Raw genomic sequence first — 22,632 nt, 5'->3', positions numbered from 1 at the left:
AGTTAATTTTCAAAACCAGCTTTGTCTGATCTCTTCATCATATTACTTAGTGTATTGATTTATGGAGGACAGAGATAATGAGTTTTCATGGCTGACCTTTCTTGTCTCCCTGAACCATCTACATCTTCCACCTGTAATTCCTTAAGGCCACCTGACACTTATATTTCCTCAATGTGCCCAGGAATTTCCTTTACCAACTTCTCCATGCCTTGCTCACCTGCTCTTGCTTGCATCCTGATTCTCTCCAATTCTGAATCTTTGTTTAACCGACTGTTTTGGTTCTTTGTGTTTGCTTTTCATTCACCTTTCTTCTTGAATTAGATCTCGGTTACTCTCTGTGTGTATCATATTTTTGACATCTATTTGGTGAACTTGAAAACCACAGCCTCTAAGCAAAGTGTAATCTCACATATTAATTTAACAAATATTTCATAAGTAGAAAGGGGGAGGGGCAAAGTTGGTGGAGCAGCATGGAAATTTTCTGTTTCTTTCATTCTTGAAATGCAGCTATGTCAGCATCAAACCATTTTGCACACCGAGAAAATTGATCTGAGCACCGATCAACAATCTGCATAACTTAAGGCACATAACTTGGCAGGTATGTGGCACAGAGAGGTACAATGGGGAAGAGAGAAGCTGCAGGGGTGTGGAGAGTTGTTTTTGTTTGCAGAGACAGGACCGAGATGGAGCGGGGGAGAGTACAAGAAAAGCACTTTCCTCAAAAGCAGCTGGAGCAAAAGAGTAGAAACACTCTCAGGAACTGAACCAGCAAGGGAGAAAGGAGAAGTTTTGTTGCCTTTAGGACTCTATAAACAGGGGAGCGCAGAGTTGGAAACTCTGCAGCTGGATACCTGGCAGTGCTCTGGTAGGAAGAACAAATCCCCAGGAGCAGACAGCAAGGTCCAAGGGGTCCTCAGGCCACACGGGGAAAGATGGTTCCCCGGCCAGGAGGACATTTGGTAGAGGCCGTGCAGTGTACACACAGGAAAAGGTCCCAGCGGACCCCAGATTACAGCCACACTTGCTGGTGGAACAAAGATGCTAAGGTATGAAGAAGCCTGGCACCAGATGTGTGTTGTGATTTACCATAGTCCTTGAACCGCTGCTGCTACATGATTGTGTGAAATTTTTCTGGGACATTGGGCATCTACAGTGGTGCAGTCGCATGACTGTTCTCAGGGTGGCCGACAACTGGCCCCGACTCCACAAGACCCTTCTCCAGAAGGTAGGAGCAGGTTCAAGCTACAGGACCTTCAGAAGTGAAGGGTTTGGAAACACAGCCCCATCTCAGATAAAACTTGGGAGGTAGGTACCACTTGGCAGGCTGACAGCTTGGTCCCAGGCAGTGGAGATGCAGGTAGCGGATGGAAGCTCCAGACAAAGGAGAGGTGCTTGATTGCCATTTGGTGAGAGCACAGAGATTTGATGCTAGAGACTGGGAAGATGGAAGATGTTATTTTCACCTCCCCTGCCCATGCGCATAGGCACATAAGCATGCCACACCAATGCACCCCAATAAGCTAAGCAGTAACACCTAGTGGAGTATAGAGTCATTAAACCAAGTCCTGTCCACCTACATCAAACATGCCCTAGAGGCACCACAAGTTTCCCCCCCTGCTTTGTGCTTAGTGTACATACTATAAGTACATACTTCATAGTTTGATTTCTAGGGGAAACTGCATGTAATTTTGTTAGGATTCCATTCTGTCAGATGGTCCATCTAATTTTATTTTTCTTATTCTTGGATACAAAAAGAGACTTTTTTTTCTGTTTTTATAAAAAAGATTTTTCTTTATTTTTCTACTATATTTTACTACTTTTTGTACATTGTTTAGTCTATTTTACTTTATTCATTTCATTTTATTCTATTTTATTGTATGACTTTTTTTAAATCTTTAAACATATCTTACTTTTTTTTCATTTTTTTTCTTTTATTTCCCTTTCTTCTCTCTTCTATCAAGCTTCTTTCAAGAACCAGAAGAAAACACACCTTGGATCTAGCTTTCTTTATTTGATTTTTTGTGTGTTCTTTTTAATTTTTTTTTTTAATTTTATTTTTAATTCTATGAACTCTTTTCTTTCTCCAAAATGATGAAATGAAGGAATTCACCCCAAAAGAATGAACAGGAAGAAATGACAGCCAGGGACTTAATCAACACAGATATAAACAAGATATCTGAAACAGAATTTAGAGTCACAATAATAAGAATACTATCTGGGGTTGGAAAAAATCATAGAATCCCTCTCTGTAGAGATAAAAGTAAAATCTAGTCAGGATGAAGTTAAAAATGCAATAACTGAGATCGAATATCAAATGGATGCCACAGAAGGAAGGGTAAATGAAGCAGAGCAGCGAATCAGTGATAGAGAAACTTATGGCGAATAATGAAGCAGAAAAAAAGAGGGAAACGAAGGCAAAAGAGCACGATATAAGAATTAGAGAAACTCAATGACTCATTAAAAAGGAACACCATCCGAATCATAGGGGCCCCAGAAGAGGAAGAGAGGGTAAAAAGAGTAAAAGGTTTATGTGAGCAAATCATAGTGGAAGACTTTCCTAACCTGGGCAAAGACACAGACATCAAAATCCAGGAAGCACAGAGAACTCCCATTAGATTCAACAAAAACTGATCATCAACAAGGCATATCATAGTCAAATTCACAAAATATACAGACAAGGAAAGAATTATGAAAGCAGCAAGGAAATAAAAAAGGCCTTAACCTATAAGGGAAGACACATCAGTTTCACAGCAGACCTATCCACAGAAGCTTAACATGTCAAAAAAGAGTAGCAGGATATAGTCAATGTGCTGAGTTGGAAAAAATATGCAGCCAAGAATTCTTGATCTAGCAAAGCTGTCATTCAAAATAGAATTAGAAATAAATAATTTACCAGACAAACAAAAACTACAAGCATTTGTGACTTCTAAACCAGTTTTGCAAGAAATTTTAAGGGGACTCTCTGAGGGGAGAAAATATAAAATAAAACAAAAAAGACCAAAAGCAACAAAGACTAGAAAGGACCAGAGAACACCACCAGAAACTTCAACTGTACAGGCAACACAATGGCAATAAGTTAATACCTTTCATTATCCACTCTTAATGTCAAAGGACTAAATGCTCCAATCAAAAGACATAGGGTAACAAAATGGATGAGAAAACAAGTTCCATCTATATGCTGTTTACAAGATACTCATTTTAGAGCTAAAGATACCAGCATATTGAAAGTTAGGGGATGGAGAACCATCTATCATACTAATGGTTGCCAAGGAAAGCTGGAGAAAGCCATACTCATATCAGACAATCTAGATTTTAAAATAAAGACCGTAACAAGAGATGAAGAAGGGCATTGTATCGTAATTAAGGAGTCTATCCACCAAGAAGGTGTAACAATTGTAACCATTTATGCCGCAAATGTGATGGATCCAAATATATCAATCAGTTAATCACAAACATAAAGAAACTCATTGACAATAATACCACAATGATGGGGGACTTCAACACCCCACTTGCAGCAATGTAAGCAGGAAATCAACAAGGAAATAATGGCTTTGAATGATTCACTGGACTGGATGGGCTTAACAGATATATCCAGAACACTTCATCCTAAAGCAGCAGATCTTCTTGAGTGCACATGGAACATTCTCCAGAATAGAGCACATACTGGGACACAAATCAGCCCTTAACAAGTACAAAAAGATCGAGATCATACCTTGCATATTTTCACACCACAACACTATGAAAGTCAAAATCAACCACAAGAAAAAATTTGGAAAGACAACAGATACTTGGAGACTAAATAACATCCTACTAGAGAATGAATGGGTTAACCAAGAAGTTAAGGAGGAAATTAAAAAGTATGTGGAAGCCAATGAAAATGATAACACCACAGTCCAAAGCCAAAATCTCTGGGATGCAACAAAGACGGTCATAGGAGGGATTTATATAACAATTCAGGCCTTCCTAAAGAAGGAAGAAAGGTCTCAGGTACACAACATTAATGTTACACCTTAAAGAGCTGGAAAAAGAACAGCAAATAAAACCCCAAACCAGAAGAAGATTGGAAAAAAAAAAAAGATTAGAGTGGAAATCAATGCTATGGAAAACAAAAACAAAAACAAAAACAAAAACAAAAACAAAAACAAAACAAACAAACAAAAGCAGTAGAAAAGATCAATGAAACCAGGAGCTGGTTCTCTGAAAGAATTAACAAAATTGATAAACCCCCTAGCCAGTTTGATACCCCAAAAAAGGGAAGGACCCAAATAAATAAAATCAGGGATGAAAGAGGAGAGATCATAACCAACACTGCAGAAATAAAACAAAAATAAGAGAATATTAGGAGCAATTATATGCCTATAAATTGGGCAATCTGGAAGAGCTAGACAGATTCCTAGAAACATATAAACTACCAAAACTGAAACAAGAAGAAATAGAAAATTTGATCAGACCCATAACCAGTAAAGAAAATGAATTAGTAATCAAAAACCTCCCAGGGGCACCTGAGTGGCTCAGTTGGTTAAGCTTCCAACTTCAGTTAGCAATCTGTGAGTTCAAGCCCCGCATTGGGGTCTTTGCTGACACCTCAGCACCTGGAGCCTATTTCAGATTCTGTGTCTCCCTCTCTCTCTGCCCCTACCCTGCTTGTGCTCTATCTCTCTCTGTCTCTCAAAAATGAACAAATATAAGAAAAAAATCCCAAAAAACAAGAGTCCAGGGCCAGGTGGCTTTCCAGGGGGATTCTACCAAACGTTTAAAGAAGAGTTAACACCTATTCTCTTGAAGCTGTTCCAAAAATAGAAATGGAGTAAAAACTTCTAAACTTTTTCTATGAAGCTAGCATTACCTTGATTCCAAAACCAGACAGAGAACCCCCCACTAAAAAGGAGAATTATGGACTAACTTCCCTGATGAACATTCATGTGAAAATTCTCAACAAGGTACTAGCCAACTTGTTCCAACAATGCATTAAAAGAATTATTCACCATGATCAAGTGGGATTCATTCCTGGGCTGCAGGGCTGGTTCGATATCTACAAATCAATCAATGTGATACATCACATTAATAAAAGAAAGGGCAAGAACCACATGATACTCTCAATAGATGTAGAGAAAGCATTTGACAAAATATAGCATCCTTTCTTGATAAAAACCCTCAAGAAAGTAGGGATAGAAGGATCATACCTCAAGATCACAGCCATGTAGGAGAGACCCATTGCTAATATCATCCTCCATGGGGTAAAACTGAGAGCTTTCCCACTAAGGTCAGGAACATGACAAGGATGTCCACTTTCACCACTGGTATTCAACATAGTATTGAAAGTCCTAGACTCAGAAATCAGATAACAGAAAGGAATGAAAACATCCAAATCAGCCAGGAGGAAGTCAAATTTTCACTCTTCACAGACCACATGATACTCTATATGGAAAACCCAAAAGATTCCACCAAAAAACTGCCAGGACTGATCCATGAATTCAGCAAAGTAATAGAATACAAAATCAATGCACAGAAATCAGTTGCATTTCGATGCACCAAGAATGAAGCAACAGAAAGAGAAATCAAGGAATGGATCCCATTTACAATTGCACCAAAACCATAAAATACCTAGGAATAAACCTAACCAAAGAGGTGAAATTTTTATACACTGAAAACTATAGAAAGCTTATGAAAGAAACTGAAGAAGACACAAAGAAATGAAAAAAATATTCTATGCTCATGGATTGGAAGAACAAATATTGCTAAAACATCAATACTATACAAAGTGATCTACAAATTTATGCAATCCTTATCAAAATAACACCAGCATTCTTCACAGAGCTAGAACAAACAATCCTGAAACTTGTATGGAACCAGAAAAGACCCTGAATAGCCAAAGCAGTCCTGGAAAAGAAAAACAAAGCTGGAGGTATCACAATCTCAGACTTTAGCCTGTATTACATAGCTGTAGTCATCAAGACAGTGTGGTACTGGCACAAAAACAGACACTCAAATCGATGGAATAGAATAGAGAACCCAGAAATGAACCCACAAATGTATGGCCAACTAATCTTTAACAAAGCAGGAAAGAATATCCAATGGAATAAAGACAGTCTCTTCAGCAAATGATGTTGAGAAAACTGGACAGTGACATGCAGAAGAATGAACCTGGACCATTTTCTTATACCGTACACAAAAATAAACTCAAAGTGGATGAAAGACCTAAATGTAAGATAGGAAGCCATCAAAATCCTCAAGGAGAAAGCAGGCAAAACCCTCTTGACCTCGGCCAAAGCAATTTCTTACTCAACATGTCTCTGGAAGCAAGGGAATAAAAAGCAGTAATGAACTATTATTGGGACCTCATCAAGATAAAAAGCTTCTGCACAGTGATGGAAACAATCAGCAAAACTAAAAGGCAACCAACAGAATGGGAGAAGATATTTGCAAATGACATATCAAATAAAGGGTCAGTATCCAAAATCTATAAAGAACTTACCAAACTCAACACCCAAAAAACAAATAATCCAATGAAGAAATGGGCAAAAGATATGAATAGACACTTTTCAAAAGAAACATCCAAATGGCTAACAGACACATGAAAAAAATGCTGAACATCACTATCAGGGAAGTACAAATAAAAATTACAATGAGATACCACCTCACACCAGTCAGAATGGCTAACTTTAACAACCCAGGCAACAACATATGCTGGTGATGATGCAGAGAAAGGGGGACTCTTTTGCACTGCCGGTGGGAATGCAAGCTGGTGCAGCCACTCTGGAAGACAGTACAGAGGCTCCTCAAAAAATTAAAGGTAGAACTACCCAATGACCCAGCAATTGCACTACTAGGTATTTATCCAAAGGTTACAGGGATGCTATTTCAAAGGGATGAATGCACCCCAATGTTTATAGCAGCACTACCAACAAAAACCAAAGTATGGAAAGAGCCCAAGCATCCATCAACAGATGAATGGATAAAGAAGATGTGGTATATACATACAATGGAGTATTCCTCGGCAATCAAAAAGAATGAAATCTTGCCTTTTGCAACAATGTGGATGGAACTAGAGGGTATTACACTAAGCAAGATTTCTCAGAGAAAGACAAATGTCACATTGATTTCACTCATATGTGGAATTTAAAATACAAAACAGATGAACATAGGGAAAGGGAAGCAAACATAATATAAAAACAAGGAGGGAGACAAAACAACAACAACAACAAAAGACTCATAAATAGAACAAACTGAGGGTTGTTGGAGGGGTTGTGGGTTGGGGGATCGCTAAACGGGCAAGGGCCACTGAGGAAGACACTTGTAGGGATGAGCACTGGGTGTTATATGTAGCAGATGAATCACTGGATTCTATTTCTGAAATCATTATTGTACTATATACTAACTAACTTGGATGTAAATTAAAAAATAAAAATAAATAATAAAAAAATATTTAAAAAAATTAGGATCCAGGGACACCTGGCTGTCTCAGTCAGTAGAGCACGTGACTGTTGCTCTCAGGGGTCGTGAGTTCGAGCTCCATGTTGGGGGTAGAGATTATTTAAGAAAATAAAAATAAAAATCAGGATCCAAATAAAACAAACAAACAAAAAAACCAAAATATTTCATGAGGATATATTGTGTGCTTCTAACTATGAGAGTAAATTGATGACAAATATAAGCAAGTCCCTTTTTTTCAAGGAAATACGCAGAAATTACAGATAATAAATAAGGAAACTAATGAATAAAATATCTCACATAAAAATAAATACTATAAAAAAGGTGCCTGAGTGGCTCAGTAGGTTAAGCATCCAAGTCTTGATTTTGGCTCAGGTCATGATCTCATGGTTTGTTTGGGATTCTCTTTCCCTCTCTCTCTCTGTCCCTCTTACACTTGTGCTCTCTCTCAAAATAAATACTAAAACATGAAAAAATAAAATAAATACAATTAAGAATACAAAGTAAGATCATAAAATAGTAGAGACTATTGGTGGACAACTGGGCACTGTTCCTGGAGGTATGGACAGGAAAGCCCTCTCGGGAAAGTAACCTTTAAGCAGAAATACTGACCAGAAACACTTGAAGGTCATTCTCACTGAAAAAAACAACATGATGAGGAAAGAGCAAAGTTGAGGTCTGTGATGAAAGTCAGTGCCAGATCACTCATGTAGTGCATTATAAGCCATAGCAAGACATTTGGATTTTAAGTGGCTAGTTATAGGTTTTAATTGACACAGGGAATTATTTGACCTGATTCAAGTTTTATAAGGATCTGTGTGGAGCATGACCTTAGGAGTATTCTGGGAGAAACATGATGACTTGGTCTAGGGATGTTCAAGTAAAAGTCAGAAAGGTTTGACATGGGATATATTTGAGGGGGAAATACTGGCACGACTTACTGACAGACTGGACTGGGAGGTAAAGGAAAGAAATGACTCATTTTCTAAGATAGGAAAACTGAAGAACTTAAGTGGCCTTTCACACCACCTCCCCATTGGTGTGAATCAGTTTGCCCGTATTTAGTAAACTTACTGGGAACTGACAAGGAAGCAGGAAATCCCTGTTTCCATGGCTTTCCTACTCAATTATATTCAGTGCTCTTCATTATAGGAAAAAGTAACATCTATTTCTAAATAAAATGGCTGGACATTATTTAAAGTCCTGCAAGAAATGAAATACATGGAATTCTGGGATACTTTTAAGTTTTAGGAAAATTGTATTTTCCCTATTACATGTTACCTCCCCAAATATCATTTAAGTATATTCAAAATGCTGAATTATACATCACTATGATAAATAAACATATTTAATGATGTTAAAACCACCGTTTTCTTAATTTTTAAACATTTATAAATTGAAGAAGTGACTTTATTAATCTTTACTTCTACATTGTACATCATAATTGACATTTATTGATCAGTCTTTTCATATCATATATCCACCGCAATCAAAAATACTAAAATAGTGCTACAAATATAATTTTAGATCTTTAAGGTTTACTCCAGGGAAATTTTCCTGCTCTCTGCAACCTGAAGTGATGACTTCCACTTTGTGACTGGACTGTTTGTTATTCATTTTTTAAATAAAATTTGTCACATCACCTTGCATTTTAAAGTGTAATAACTAAGACTATATTTAATGCATGTTATTATATTGTAGGCTGCGTTCAGGTAAGAACTAGGTAATAACCATCTGCCTCACCATTGGGAACACCATAAAAGGCATTTAGTAATAACTCAGTAAACATATTGAACAAATTAGTGAATGAATTCTAGAATTATTCAAACTGCAGCTATCTGAATTAATCAGCACACATTTACTTGGTTTATACAGTTTTACACACAAGCATACATAGGCGCAAATATTTCAAAGAGTCGTACCTCCCAGAGTAGCAGACAGCAAGAAATGTGTCCCATATTTCTTGATAAGGTTTTCTGTGATTTGCTGCAGGGTAGGTCGGCGTCCCAAAAGTCTTATGTTGCGGAAGAATTCAGGAGCAAGAGGCAGAGGAGAGCCAAGGAAATTTCTCCTCTCGACTGCAAGGTTATTTACTTTCCAGCGGCCAAACTCCCTGAAAAGCAAATTTATTTTTATTCATAAATACACAATCTACCTGAATGTTTTCATTTGAAAAGTTCACTTGGTAGTTTAGCTGGGGTCACCACATTACAATGAGTCTCGCCTGTAATAATGTGTCATGTGCTATGAGTAGGAGAAGCAACATTTATAATTTATGTAACTCGAGTGAATATTCTGAAAACCAAATCACATAAAGGAAAAACAAGTCACGTAAAAGAAACAGCTTTCCCTGATTCGTTTTTTCCCAAGGAAAGACGTACTCATAAAAATGATTTCATTACGCATAGAATATGAATGTAGAGCCATTAAAAAACACTAAGATAATATTTTATTATTTTTGAGGGAAATTGAAAAAAGAGAATGAATTTATTTTCATAACTCTAATGATTCCTTTCTTTATTCACTTTAGCATGGGACCCTGTAAAACACTTCGAGAATATTATGGCGCTGTGGAAGAATTTTAAAAGCATAACCAAAAGAGAAATATTTTTACAATAATTATTGTTTACAACCTATTTTGAAACCTAAATTCAACTTGCTTAGCGATTTCTCTAGATGCAAATGACATTTCAGGTGGATTCGGCCAAATTAGGGAAATGGAAAATATGGTTATAAATGATTTATACATTTAAACAAAGATTTATACATTTATATTGAGTTAAAATCAAACTAATAACACTTCAGAAAAGAACTATGGTGAACTGCATCTCCTGATAAATGTACAGAATTATTCTGAGTTGGTCTGATAAAAATCTCAAATACCTTCCACAGGAAAGAATTCCTTCATCCAGGCTTAATACTATTAGGCATGTTATTTAACTCAATTACTATTTGGCAAATAAAATATTAAGTAATATTGTATAAAGATGTCCTATATTTATTTATATTTTTCCCCACAAAATGCCTGTAGTGCACCAACAAACAGTGCATGATAAGGATACATCAGTAAAGCAGACCAATACTGTCCATGTCCAAATGGAATTCACATTCTAGAGAAAGTTTGAAAAATAAATAAAACTGGGTCACCTGGGTAGCTCAGTTGGGTAAGGGTCCAACCCTTGATTTAGGCTCAGGTCATGATCTCATAATTTGTGAGTTCAAGCCCTACATTGGGTTCCTCACTGACAGTGTGGAGCCTGCCTGGGATTCTCTCTGTTTCCCTCTCTCTCCCCACCCCTGCTGCTCCTTCTCTAGCTCTCAAAATGAATAAATGTTAAATAAATAAATAAATAAATAAATAAATAAATAAATAAAACGAAGACATTAAATTAAATTTTAAACACATGTCAGAGGACTGTAAGTGCTGAGAGCTACCAGAGACAGCCTGCTGTGATGAGCCATCTGGCTGTGGACAGTGAAGCCCCATTTTATTTTAAGTGACCAGGATGGCAACTTTTGGAGAGGTGATATTTAATATTTAGGCAGTCCCTGAGGGGAAAAAAAAAAAAAGGTTGCTAGAGGCGGGGAAGTGGGGAAGAGATTTACACAGAATAAAGAAGAGTAAATACTTGCAGAACAAAGAGGCATCTCTCTGACAGTCTCTAACTATGAATATTTTGCTTGTGTGACACACATTTGTCAGCCCAACAATCCACCCAGTCTTTTGGAGATTAATTAGAAGATAAGATTCACTAAGGAATCTAGGGAAGACTCGGCCTTAGAATAAGTCAATTTAGTGTTTCTTTCCTTCAGAAACTCTTGCTGTCTCCTCTATAAATCAGCTGATCTAAATAGTTTTGTTCTACCGGTGGTTCTCAAATTTTAGCACCTAGTAGAGTCACATAGAAACTCTACCCCAGAATTTTCTGATCCATTAGGACTGAAGTGGGATCCAGAGTTTGCATTAACAGACAACACTAATGCCGCTACATTGAAGAAAACTATTAGACAATTTAGTATATTGTGTCCAAAATTTTCTGTGTTCTGTTTTCAGTAAATACAGGATTTTTAGTGACACTATGCTGGATTTATTAGTTCATGTTTCCTCAGAAGAGAGTAAGAATGTCTTTTTTTCCCCAAACCTGGGTTGATATTAACAATTTTTATGTCTTTTCTTTTTATAAAAAATTACCTAAATTGTACCTGTGTATTATATATACACATATGTATATATAATATTATATATAATACATATATAATATAAGTGTATATTCAAAATGGTGAAGAAGAGCATTTAAAATAAAATATTTAAGTTTTGGGGCAACTGGTGGCTCAATTGGTTAAACGTCTGACTCTTGATTTCAGCTCAGGTCATGATCTCAGGGTTCCTGAAATCAAGTCCCCATTGGGCTCTGCACTGATAGTGGGGACCCTGCTTGAGATTTTCTCTCTTCCTCTCTCTCTCTGCCCTCCCAACTCATTCCCTCTCTCTCCCTTTCTCTCTCTCTCTCTCTAAATATATAAATAAATTTAAAAGAATTAAAAATAAAATATTTACATTTTAATATTTTGTGACATATCTCAAACTATATAATCATATAATACTTCTAAGAAGTAATTTATTAAACCAAGATGTAAATAATAGTTGTTCAGTTCCAAACTTTATAGACTTACCCTTGAACATTTATTTTTTTTTTATTTGCTGAAAAAACGTTATGATCTTGTCAAGAGAGTGACATGAACCTAGAATTTTGGCATATCTTTTTCAATGGTTTAAAGTGATAAATTTATAAACTCATATGCATGCATTCATAGACCAATATGTGAGCTGCTAAGTGAATTAATTGGACTTTAAATAACCAAGAAGATTGATTCAATTGTGGTATTTTACATACCATATACACTCTTTTTAAATCATTGAGTATTTCAGGCTAGATGACTATGCGTAAATACATATTTGAAGAGCACAATTCTAGTCTTTCTTATCTTTAGCAGCTAATGAGTATTCAAATCAAATCCCATGATCTATTCTGACTTGATTTACTACTTTCTCCTGTTTCTTCCTATTAAATTTGACCCAAAAACCCCAAATAAAAAAAGCAAATAAATAAATAAATAAATAAATAAATAAATAAAACATGAAAGATCTAAAACAAACATGTCATTTCCTGAAATCAATTTCTAGCACCAAATAAATAAAAAAAGTATTAATTGTTCACTATTGTTGTTATTACCAGAAATCTTGCTAGGCTTATAGATGAATGTAAGAAAAACTGTTACCTTAAAGGCTCAAAGATTATATTATTAAGCAAGATAAAATGGACATGAATATTCTAACATTTCAGATGGACAAAACACTTTGCCGTCCCTTCTGATTATTCTGCCACGCAACAACCAAAAGTAAAGGACAGATTCTTTGAAGGTATCACCCAATGAAGACTAATACTAATGCAAATTAAACAACCCACTAACTAATTTAATTAATTAATTAAAAAAACATTATTGTTAGTAATTACAGCAAATTCTTATCTCAAGAGCTCCATCTAAAACCTTTTTTCTACTTTTTCTTTTATATTTTATATACAGATGAAGTAATGCTTTATACTTTCATTATGTATATCCGAAAGTGTAATTGTGTGTGTGTGTAAAAAACACAAATATTGATTTGGGCTATGAGATCTCTCATTTCCACTCTCCATATTATCGGTTTGTATTGTAATGACACACGATCACTTTTACAATCTCTACAAATTTTTTGTGAAAACTCAGATGGAAAGTACTGAAATAATCCTGAGAAGTGCTGATAACAGCACTTTAAGTACAGGAAGTCCTCTCTGGACAGTGAAGTACCACACTGTGAGTAGTGAACGCTAGATATGAATACAAATACTCAGCGTCTCTTCATCCTGGGCACAGGATAGGATTGCAGTTACTGGTGTCCTTTAAAATCAGTGTGGCCATGTGACTTGCTTTCACTGACAAAGTGTGCCCTGTATGGTTATGCTGGCCCATCAGCCAGGGGCCCTAATGAACAATGATGATTCAAATCCCCATCCCCCAACCCCAGCCTTGCAGCTTGTTGGGATGAACAAGTGCATTAACTAAAAAGAAATTTTGTCATGAAAAGCTATCAAGATTATGGGGTTATTAGTTGGTTCGTTTTCTTGCTTTCTAGTAATGTAATCTAGTACATAATAAGTAATGCAGAGTGTTTTGACTTTGGGGTAACTTGAGAAGGCAATAAGGAAGTAACGGTTGTATATAAATTGGAAACTTATGGGTGCAGTTTTTTTCATCCTGAAGATACAATTCACCTCAGTTGCAACTAGACTATGCATTCATTAAATTTTGGAAAAACAAAGCAATGGAATGCTGAATTGATAATGTGCTGTCGGGTATGATTTTCATAATGAGAACATTTTACCTAAAGGATCCAAGGATTCCATCCAGATTCATTATGTTTGTATTAAATAAGAACATTTTGGCATCTAAGTGAATGTTCCATTCTACCTGAAGCCTTCACAGTACATAAATATCTTCTCATCATAACCTTTGGAAGCCTTTAAATAAAAGAGGCACAATCATTAGAGTTTAATGTAACTCAGCCCTTTTAGAAGCAGCACTATTTTGTGGAACACACAAATGGGCTATAAACAGTTCAGCCAGAACATTACTTTGAAAATGCTTTTGTTGGCTCTAAGAAGCCTCTATCAGTTGATTAGAGTTGTATGTTTGCCTGCTAAAAAGTCTGACTTGCAGGCATCTATTATTATGTATGTCTATGTAATGTTTACTTTTCTACATTTATTATAACTTCATCTGTGCCCATCTCATGTAAAAGGTTGGAAAACAAGAATGACATCAACGCATTCCATTTAAATAATGATTACATCATTGCCATATTGCCATTGACCTTTCTTATTAGTATTTAAATTCTATGTGAATACATTAAAGTACTTAGTGTATTTAAAATATATTAACTACCGTAATTTCTTTCAAATTACACATGTATATCCAGTTCCTGAAAAATATAGACTCTGTCACTGTTCAGTACCAAAGGAAGAGCAGCATTAAAAAAAAACTGACCAAATCAGATGATGCAGTTGCTGAAAAAATCCTTAACTGCTAATGTACACTAAATAAAGTTGTTTATCTATGCCTTAAAAGGCTATCATTATATCACTTGTCACAATACTACATTTGTTGGCTTATAAGTTTAATTCCATAATTTTAATTAAATTTGCATACACAACAGAATAGTAAAACAAAATGTATTTCCCAAACACTAATATACACCAAACAAATTCACCATAAGAATCGTAAATTGACTTGCTGATCTTCAGTAGCAATAACCTTATTACATCTGTAAAATCATACTGGTCTTTAAAAATGCCACTAACAATCAATACTAGTTCCTCATACTTTTATTATGTGTAACTGTTACATATAGGAAAGGTTATTTGGATGTGCTTTCCTTAAAGCTTTCACATCCCACAGATGATGCTGTTTTCCATTTGGCCAGTAAAAGGGAAATGTTCTAACAGCCCGGATGACTAGCTCTGAAGCTAGTGTTTTTAAAACAGCTGAATGCTAAACAGTTGGCAGGATAGTGATTCCACTTTCTTTTGCCCTCCTGCCCCTTGATATAAAACTTTTAAAAAAAAATTAACAGTAGTGGAGGTTTTTTTTTTTTTTTAATATTTATTTGTTTTTAACAGAGAGAGACAGAGCATAAGCAGGGGAGGGGCAGAGAGAGAGGGAGACACAGAATTCAAAGCAGGCTCCAGGCTCTGAGCTGCGAGCTGTCAGCCCAGAGCCTGACACAAGGCTTAAACTCATAGACTGCAAGATCATGACCTGAGCCTAAGTCAGATGCTCAGCTGACTGAGCCACCCAGGCACCCCAGTAGTGGAGTTTTTAAAGCTTGAGAGATACTTTTGGGTGAGGCTAGGAATTTGGTACCATGAATCTAGGCAAATAAAATACTGAAATAAAAAACCCAATGAAAAATAGGACTTATGTAAAATGTGTACATGCAGAATTTTTGAGAAGCACCATTAAGGACTGTAGTATTTTGCAAGAACTGCCAACACATAGTAGATTAAAGAAGACAAATTACCATGATTGCAACAAAATATCATCCCCAGTCCAGAAAGCAACAAGAATTGTAGCTGTAGCCTCTTTATATCATTGAATTACATAAAGTGGAGGTGGGGGTTACTGAGAATCTTTTAAAGAATGATTTGTGGCTAGTAATGTATATTTCTGATTATTAAAAAAATGTTAAATTTTCAGAGCTATGAAATGACTTAAAATTAATTTTACCTTACCTAGCTTTAAGTTACTTTCTGTAATTTAATAGATAAGGTTCTATCCAAATTTTAAGAGACACCACATAATTCAATTACTGTAGTCAATTTCATTATACCAAAAGGAAACTTATTTAATAGAAATATAAGGGTACTACATGTTTGTGCCTACACAGATATATACATAATAGAGAAATTTGTTATTTACATCTAAATTAAGCCACTCCTTTGAAGAGATGTTAGCAAAAGTATTGATGTAAAATATATACACATATGCTGTCAATGAATGATCTCTAAGTTGAAGAGAAGGAATTAAGTAACAGACAAAAGCTTTTCTTTCTAAATTTTGGAACTACAATTTAACTTCTGTTACAATTTAACAAAATTTTCCATCAATCACATTGATATAATATACTGATTTGGTAATTATTAAACAGTGTAGGTAAGCCAAGAGAGAGATACAACTGAGCTAAAATAAAATACTCTGAATCTCTCTGAAAAAAAGAAACAAATATGAATGTCCTTTTTTTATATTTATAATTCAAAGGGTATTTATGTTGGTTAATTAGTAAAAATATCTGCATTTCACACAATAATTTGAGTACTTTAGGGAGGCAATATTAGTTTTCAAAAAAAAAAAAAAATAGAAGTCAGAAAGCTAAAGTTTCAAGTCCCACCAGCATCAATTCAATTCATAGAATTCAAAGCCCTGTGAATTTTGGCAAGTTCTTAAAACCTCACTGATGTCATTTCATTTAGGAACGTATGTCTAATAGTACTAACTCTGTAGAGATTTAAAGAAGAAAATGTGTAACACTTTTTAATTTTTTTTTTAATTTTATCTAAAACCAAGTTAGTGAACATGTAGTGTAATAACGATTTCAGGAGTAGAATGTAGTCATTCATCACTTACATATAATACCCAATGCTCACGGCAACATGAACACCCATTTAGCCCATCCCCCTGTTCAACACACCTCCAGCAGCCCTCAGTTTGTTCTTTGTATTTATGAGTCTCTTATGATTTGCCTCCCTCTCTCTTTAAAATGGTGCAGGGGACACTGTTTATCTCTTAGCAAATTTTGGACATGTATGCTTGTGGAGTCATGATTTTTTGTTCCAAGATGTTAATTCTTTAAATATATATAAACATTGGTCAAGGTAATAAGCCTTAGTAGAATTAAAGAGTAAAATTAACAAAATAATTTATAAATAAAACCATACTCCAAGTATCTACAAATTGTTCTTCTTTGTCCGGGAGCAGACTAATAAGTTAAATGCTCAGGAAGAAGGTTATTGCCAAAAGAATAGCTATTTGCTAATGAAAAATTAATCTGCTTGGTGAAAATGTCTTTGAACATTTAAGTAATAACTTCATTAAAATTTCTTGATGGTCATCCTTTTCCTACCTTAAATATTGGAGCAAACACTCATAAATCATGATTTATGACAAGTAACTAACCAATTAAATATTTGAACTTGAAATAAACTATAAATTCATATGTTGCTTCATTTTGAGTAACTTAAGGTTAAAACATAAGATGAAGTATTATTCTCTTTTAGAGTAATTACAATTTTTAGAGACAGTGAATACAAAGTTAATTTTGAATGAAATCTTTCCATATAAAAATTAGTTTTAAATAGTAACTCAATTTAATAGAATATTTATTTTTCTTTAAATAAGTTTTAAAATGTACTTTAAAAAACTCTTCTTAAAATAGTATGTTTTTCCCACATAATTAAGGGAAATAAACTTGCTATTAATTTTATGTCTTTTGCATCAAAATGTGGAAGAGAGACCAGATATGATCTTTTATGAAAAACTTTCAGGAAAAAAAAAAAGTGTATACTCTTAAATTTACAAAGTATAAATGATTATTCCTCAAATTATAACCTTTCAGCCTGATTCAGGCTTGAGTTGTCAAAATATCATTTTACACACAAAAAGCTTGTGAAACATAAACTGGTAATGTCACCTTTCTCTAGACATTACCCTCAGAATTTATGGATTACAATGTGAAATTTAGTATTTAACAGGCACTTGGCTCTTCCTGTCTTCTATGCTTGGAATTTATGTAAAATAAATGTATTAAATATCACCCACTATATACAAACTTCAAAGACACCAATATCACATGGAGAAACTGTAGTCTTACCACACCAAGCCAGTCCCCAAATAATTGTTACATATACTCATAACTGAGTGTTCTTTTCCTTCCTAGTAGTTAATAATTTGTGTGGTTGCTTGATTAGTATCTGCCTCTTCCATTATACAATAGGCTCAACACAGACATGTATTATGCTTTCTTTTTATGGCCATATATCTTTTTTTTTTTTTGAGTTTATTGATTTATTTATTTTGAGAGGGACAGACAGCATGTGTGGGGGAGGGGCAGAGAGAGAGAGGGAGAGAGAGAAAATCCCAAGCAAACTCCGAGATGCCAGTGCAGAGCCCAACGTGGGGCTCAAACTCACGAAACTGGGAAATCATGACCTGAGCTGAAGTGGATGCTTAACCACTGAGTCACCCAGGCGACCCATACATTCACCTTTTTGCATGTGCATGTCTAGTCATTCCAGCACCATCTGTTGGAAAGACTATTTTTTGCTTTATTGTATTGACTTTGCTTCTTTGTCTCTGCTTGGGTTTCAACATCCCTAGACAGTCCACCCTCTTCTCTACAACTTTCAAAGTCTTCTTAGATTTGTTTTATATGTAATAACCAGGTTTTTTAGTTGTACTGAGTAGGAGAAATCAAGAAAGCTACATTTAATTTATTTCCTTGGAAGTACAAGTTGCTCTAACGATGCTAATATTTTAAAATTACTTTCATTTACTTAATAATGGATAGTAAATACGTAGTTGCATTTTGAAGCGCAAAACACTGCTAAGAGGTTAGTAATCCCACTAAATTATTAGAAGGAGTTACTAAAGTTAATACAGGTGACTTGAAAAACGTTGAGTCAAAAATCCTTTCTACCAATTTCATATATCTTTCTGAAGGTATGTAGAAAAAATAAAGAGAAAATTATATATGACATTGAAAATTCTTTTAGAGCTTTTGGAAAGTATAAAAGAGGCTGGTGAAGAAATAAAGTCAGGTGGAGAAACCATCCTTTTGTAATTACATAGGAAATTTAATTTAGTGAAAGTATAATTAATCTTGAAGGAGATTTCTGTGTTCATTTAAGGGTAGGATTTTTGTAAGTATTTATTGAAAGGCCATGTGACTATAGAAAATGCTATTTGTCCGGATTAAAAATGGAGCACAAAACCAGGCACTTTCCAAAAAAATCTGTATTTAATTACATATAATATAGGTATAGATATATTGATATTGAACTCCATCTTTCTCCATTACACTTAGAGAAATGATTTGTAAATCTATACATTTTCCTGTAAATATATTTCTGTATTGAAAGTGTTTTTGGTGATATACGTGTATAAGCAGAAGTGTTTTTTTTTTTTTTTTATGACGAAAAATTGTGGCAGAGATTGTCAAACTCGCTTTATAAAACAAACAAATATCACATTGTAAGTTTAAAAAATGAAGTCTGTGACAAAAACACAAACCGAAACCAATTACAACAGCAACATCAAAATTTTGTATATATTATGACATGGCTTAGTTACTTACTCCTCACATTTTAACTATTCTTCATGTGTCTCATAGATTAGACTTGCTCCTGTTGGTTGCTCAGGCCATAAATATGAAAAATAGGCAAGAATCACAGGGCCATAGTGTTCCTCTAAATAAGAATATTTTTTAATAGTTATATGTTGTGTGTCTTCAAATATAACACAAATATTTTCTCAGAATGCAGAGGATATTTAGCTCCTATCTGCTGAATATTATTGTGCTTAATAAAACACAAAATTAATGATGACCATAAAATATATTTGAATGTATAGACTTAGAACAGTGTTCTTTACTGAATCAACTTGAAATACCTACAAATTTAAATTTTAACTTTTAAAATTAATAAATTAAAAACGCTTAAAATCAAAATGGTGTGGGAAAATTCTGAGGCCTTATTTTTTCGTGGAGGCCATAATGATAACTATTAATTAGATAACATTTTAATTTTCCAAGTTTGAGCATTAGCAGCAAATGGAAATCATATTTTTGTTAAATTTAATAGGAAGATCATGGCAAGGAGATCCCCAAAGAATAATTAAAAATAAATCTTGTAGAAACATTAACATTTTGGTGTCTCTGTAAACATAAGTTAAGTGGTATAATGATCATTCTGATGATAATTGAACTACAATATTTAAAGGAAAGAAATATTTCAGATGGGATTCGGGTAGCTGTTAAGTTGAAGGTGACCATGCTTTTTATGAAGCTGATACATTCTAATTAGAAGGCTACAACTGAGTAACACAGATAAAATAGTCAATAAATGTTGAGAAGGGAGAGATAAGAAAATATAAGGTAAGTGTCATGAAATCAGGCTACAATGTTATGGAATTGCTACACTGATGACACTGAAACGAAATGAGCTTTTACGACCCAAAGTCAGCCATTTATTTCATTTATTCGGGTTAGACTAAGATGGCAATTAAGCAAGTATTCTAGCAAGTGGTCTTTACTCATGCTGGTTTGAGCTTGAATAACTATTTTATAAATTAGGTATCAGGACTTTTCTGAAAGAACTCGGTCAATTAAAAGTTAGTAAAGCCAGAAGTCCAGATGGCACTGAATCCACGCAACTAAAATTAACTACCCTGGATTTGGCTCATTCTCATTATTCAATTATTCATGTGATATACATGAAAATCTGGCAAATTGGAAAATTGCCGGTAATTTGCCCCGTCAATGGAAGATGACTCATTTCTCCTAATTACAGACGTAGACACAATAAGTATCTTCTCTTTTCCCTTAGGTATTTTAAAAGGGACAGACTCTATAAAAAATTATCAATCAAAAGAAAATCACGGGTAATTTATTTCTCTCCACAAGTTAGTAACTCAAGTAACCATTCATAACAAAAGTTACAAGCAGTCATCTTATAGAGAAGTAACAATCTGTATTAAATAAACTTCTAAATAAACTTAAAAAATATTAATTAAATAAAGTTCTAAAAATAAAAACTTGCAAAGAAGAATTATATACTCATATGTTTCTGCACTAAATTGTTTTATGCCCTTGAATACATTACTTATCACTTAGATTTTTAATTTTTTACACTACAAAATTAAGTGCATGGGCTTTCAAAATTCAAGTGTCTTTTTTCTAGATTTCTGATTTCCCACTTGAAATGTATGTAATTATGTAGAGGAAAATGTTCACACTTAAACTTCTCAAGATTAAGCATATCTCTAAACAGCTAGTATGTGATTCACATTATTTTACATTGACCTACATTAATTCTTCTATATCTATACCTATGCCATTGTATCATATGTATATACTTTAGTGATAAAATGTTGCTCATTTGCTTGTTTCTTTTTCTTTGCTTGTTTTTTTTTTTTTGGCAATAATCTACTGATAATATGTGAAAGCAAAAATAACTACAATCAACCATAACTTGTTTATCTATTTCCTCTCTGAAGAATCACAATCACCCTGTAAGGCACGTATAATTATTTTCACTACTTTATAAATGATGGAAATAAGACAAAGTCAAGTTGAAGCACTTGTCCTAACTGTAACAGTTTATAAGCCAGCATTACCCAGTAGAAATATTTTGTGAGCCACAAATGCTATTGATGGCATCTGAGCAGGAGGCTGACATAATCATTGAGAAGTGAAAAGAAGGCTGAGGTGTTGAGGCTGGAAGGGAGTATCTGAATTTACATAAGCCATTCTGGAGGCCACTGGAACACTCTGGTTCCGAGAAAAGTCCAGTCAACAATCAGAATGACAAGAATGAAAAGAAAATAAGGAATTTGATAAAAAACAAAAAGATACGATTTTGGCACTTATTAGTAATATTAACATAGTGAAAAACAATATTACCTCTTAAAGGTAATAAAATTCTTTTTGGATTAAAGCCACAGATGGGAAGGGGGCAACTGGGAGGCTTGGTCAGTTAAGTGACCGACTCTTGACTTCAGTTCAGATCTTGATCAGGTTATGATCTCACTATTCCTGAAATCAAGCCCCACATTGGGCTATGCAACAGCATGGATTGGGATTCTCTCCTTTTCTCTCTGCCCCTGCCCCACTTGTGTGCATGCTCTCTCTCTCTGTCTCTCTCAAAATAAATAAATAAACATTAAAAACAAAAAGGCAAAGTTGAGGATAGAGGAAGGTATATTATTTTAGAAAAAATGGTCATGATCTTGGTCTAATGGACCAAGTTTGCAGCACAGCAAATTGGTGAATTGTTTTTATTTTTTGTGCTAGAGCTCACTTATTTTCGCACAGATAATCAACATTCATAGTACGACAGTTACGGTTATAGGTAGACACAAGAATGAGACAAAGGAACCAGGTCAGGATAAATGGTTTTTCTAAATGTTGCATTTCAAAGGCAGATGGGGTAATTCTTATGCATAAAATTTATTTAAAAATTTAGGCTATTTAAATAGCAGATAATATTATAAAATAATATATTACCTTTATATTTATGATTGTTCAAATTTTATAAGCTTGCTTAAGAGTAAAAATTACAGTTGACAGTACTAATTTCCTAAACCATAAATCATTTTCATAGAAATTGTATGGTATTGAGGAGCATGGATTCTTTGAATCCTAGAGTGTCTATTGAGTACAGATCACTCTGTGTATTATATAGCACATTTTTTCATTTTACAGACTTGGAAACCAATCCCTGATTAAGCTAGGCTAAATGACATTTTGAGGTTGCTAAATTCAAAGAGTAATAGTTAAGAATAAGAATTAATAATTAAAACCTAATTTTATATTAAAAGTTTTAGTTTCTT

General features: G+C 34.4%; 1 protein-coding gene across 1 annotated transcript in view; it reads right to left on the bottom strand.

The window, feature by feature from the left end:
• The window catches only part of BRINP3 (BMP/retinoic acid inducible neural specific 3), a 404,544-nt gene that overhangs the window by 202,101 nt on the left and 179,811 nt on the right, over nt 1-22,632 (bottom strand). Inside the window, exon 3 of the mRNA XM_042925066.1 lies at nt 9,354-9,544. Coding sequence (XP_042781000.1) covers nt 9,354-9,544 — 191 coding nt within the window. The remainder of the gene's footprint in view (nt 1-9,353; nt 9,545-22,632) is intronic.

The sequence above is a fragment of the Panthera leo genome, chromosome F3 (genome assembly GCF_018350215.1).
Source record: "Panthera leo isolate Ple1 chromosome F3, P.leo_Ple1_pat1.1, whole genome shotgun sequence".
Classification (NCBI taxonomy): domain Eukaryota; kingdom Metazoa; phylum Chordata; class Mammalia; order Carnivora; family Felidae; genus Panthera; species Panthera leo.
This window is presented reverse-complemented; position numbering and strand designations above follow the sequence as displayed.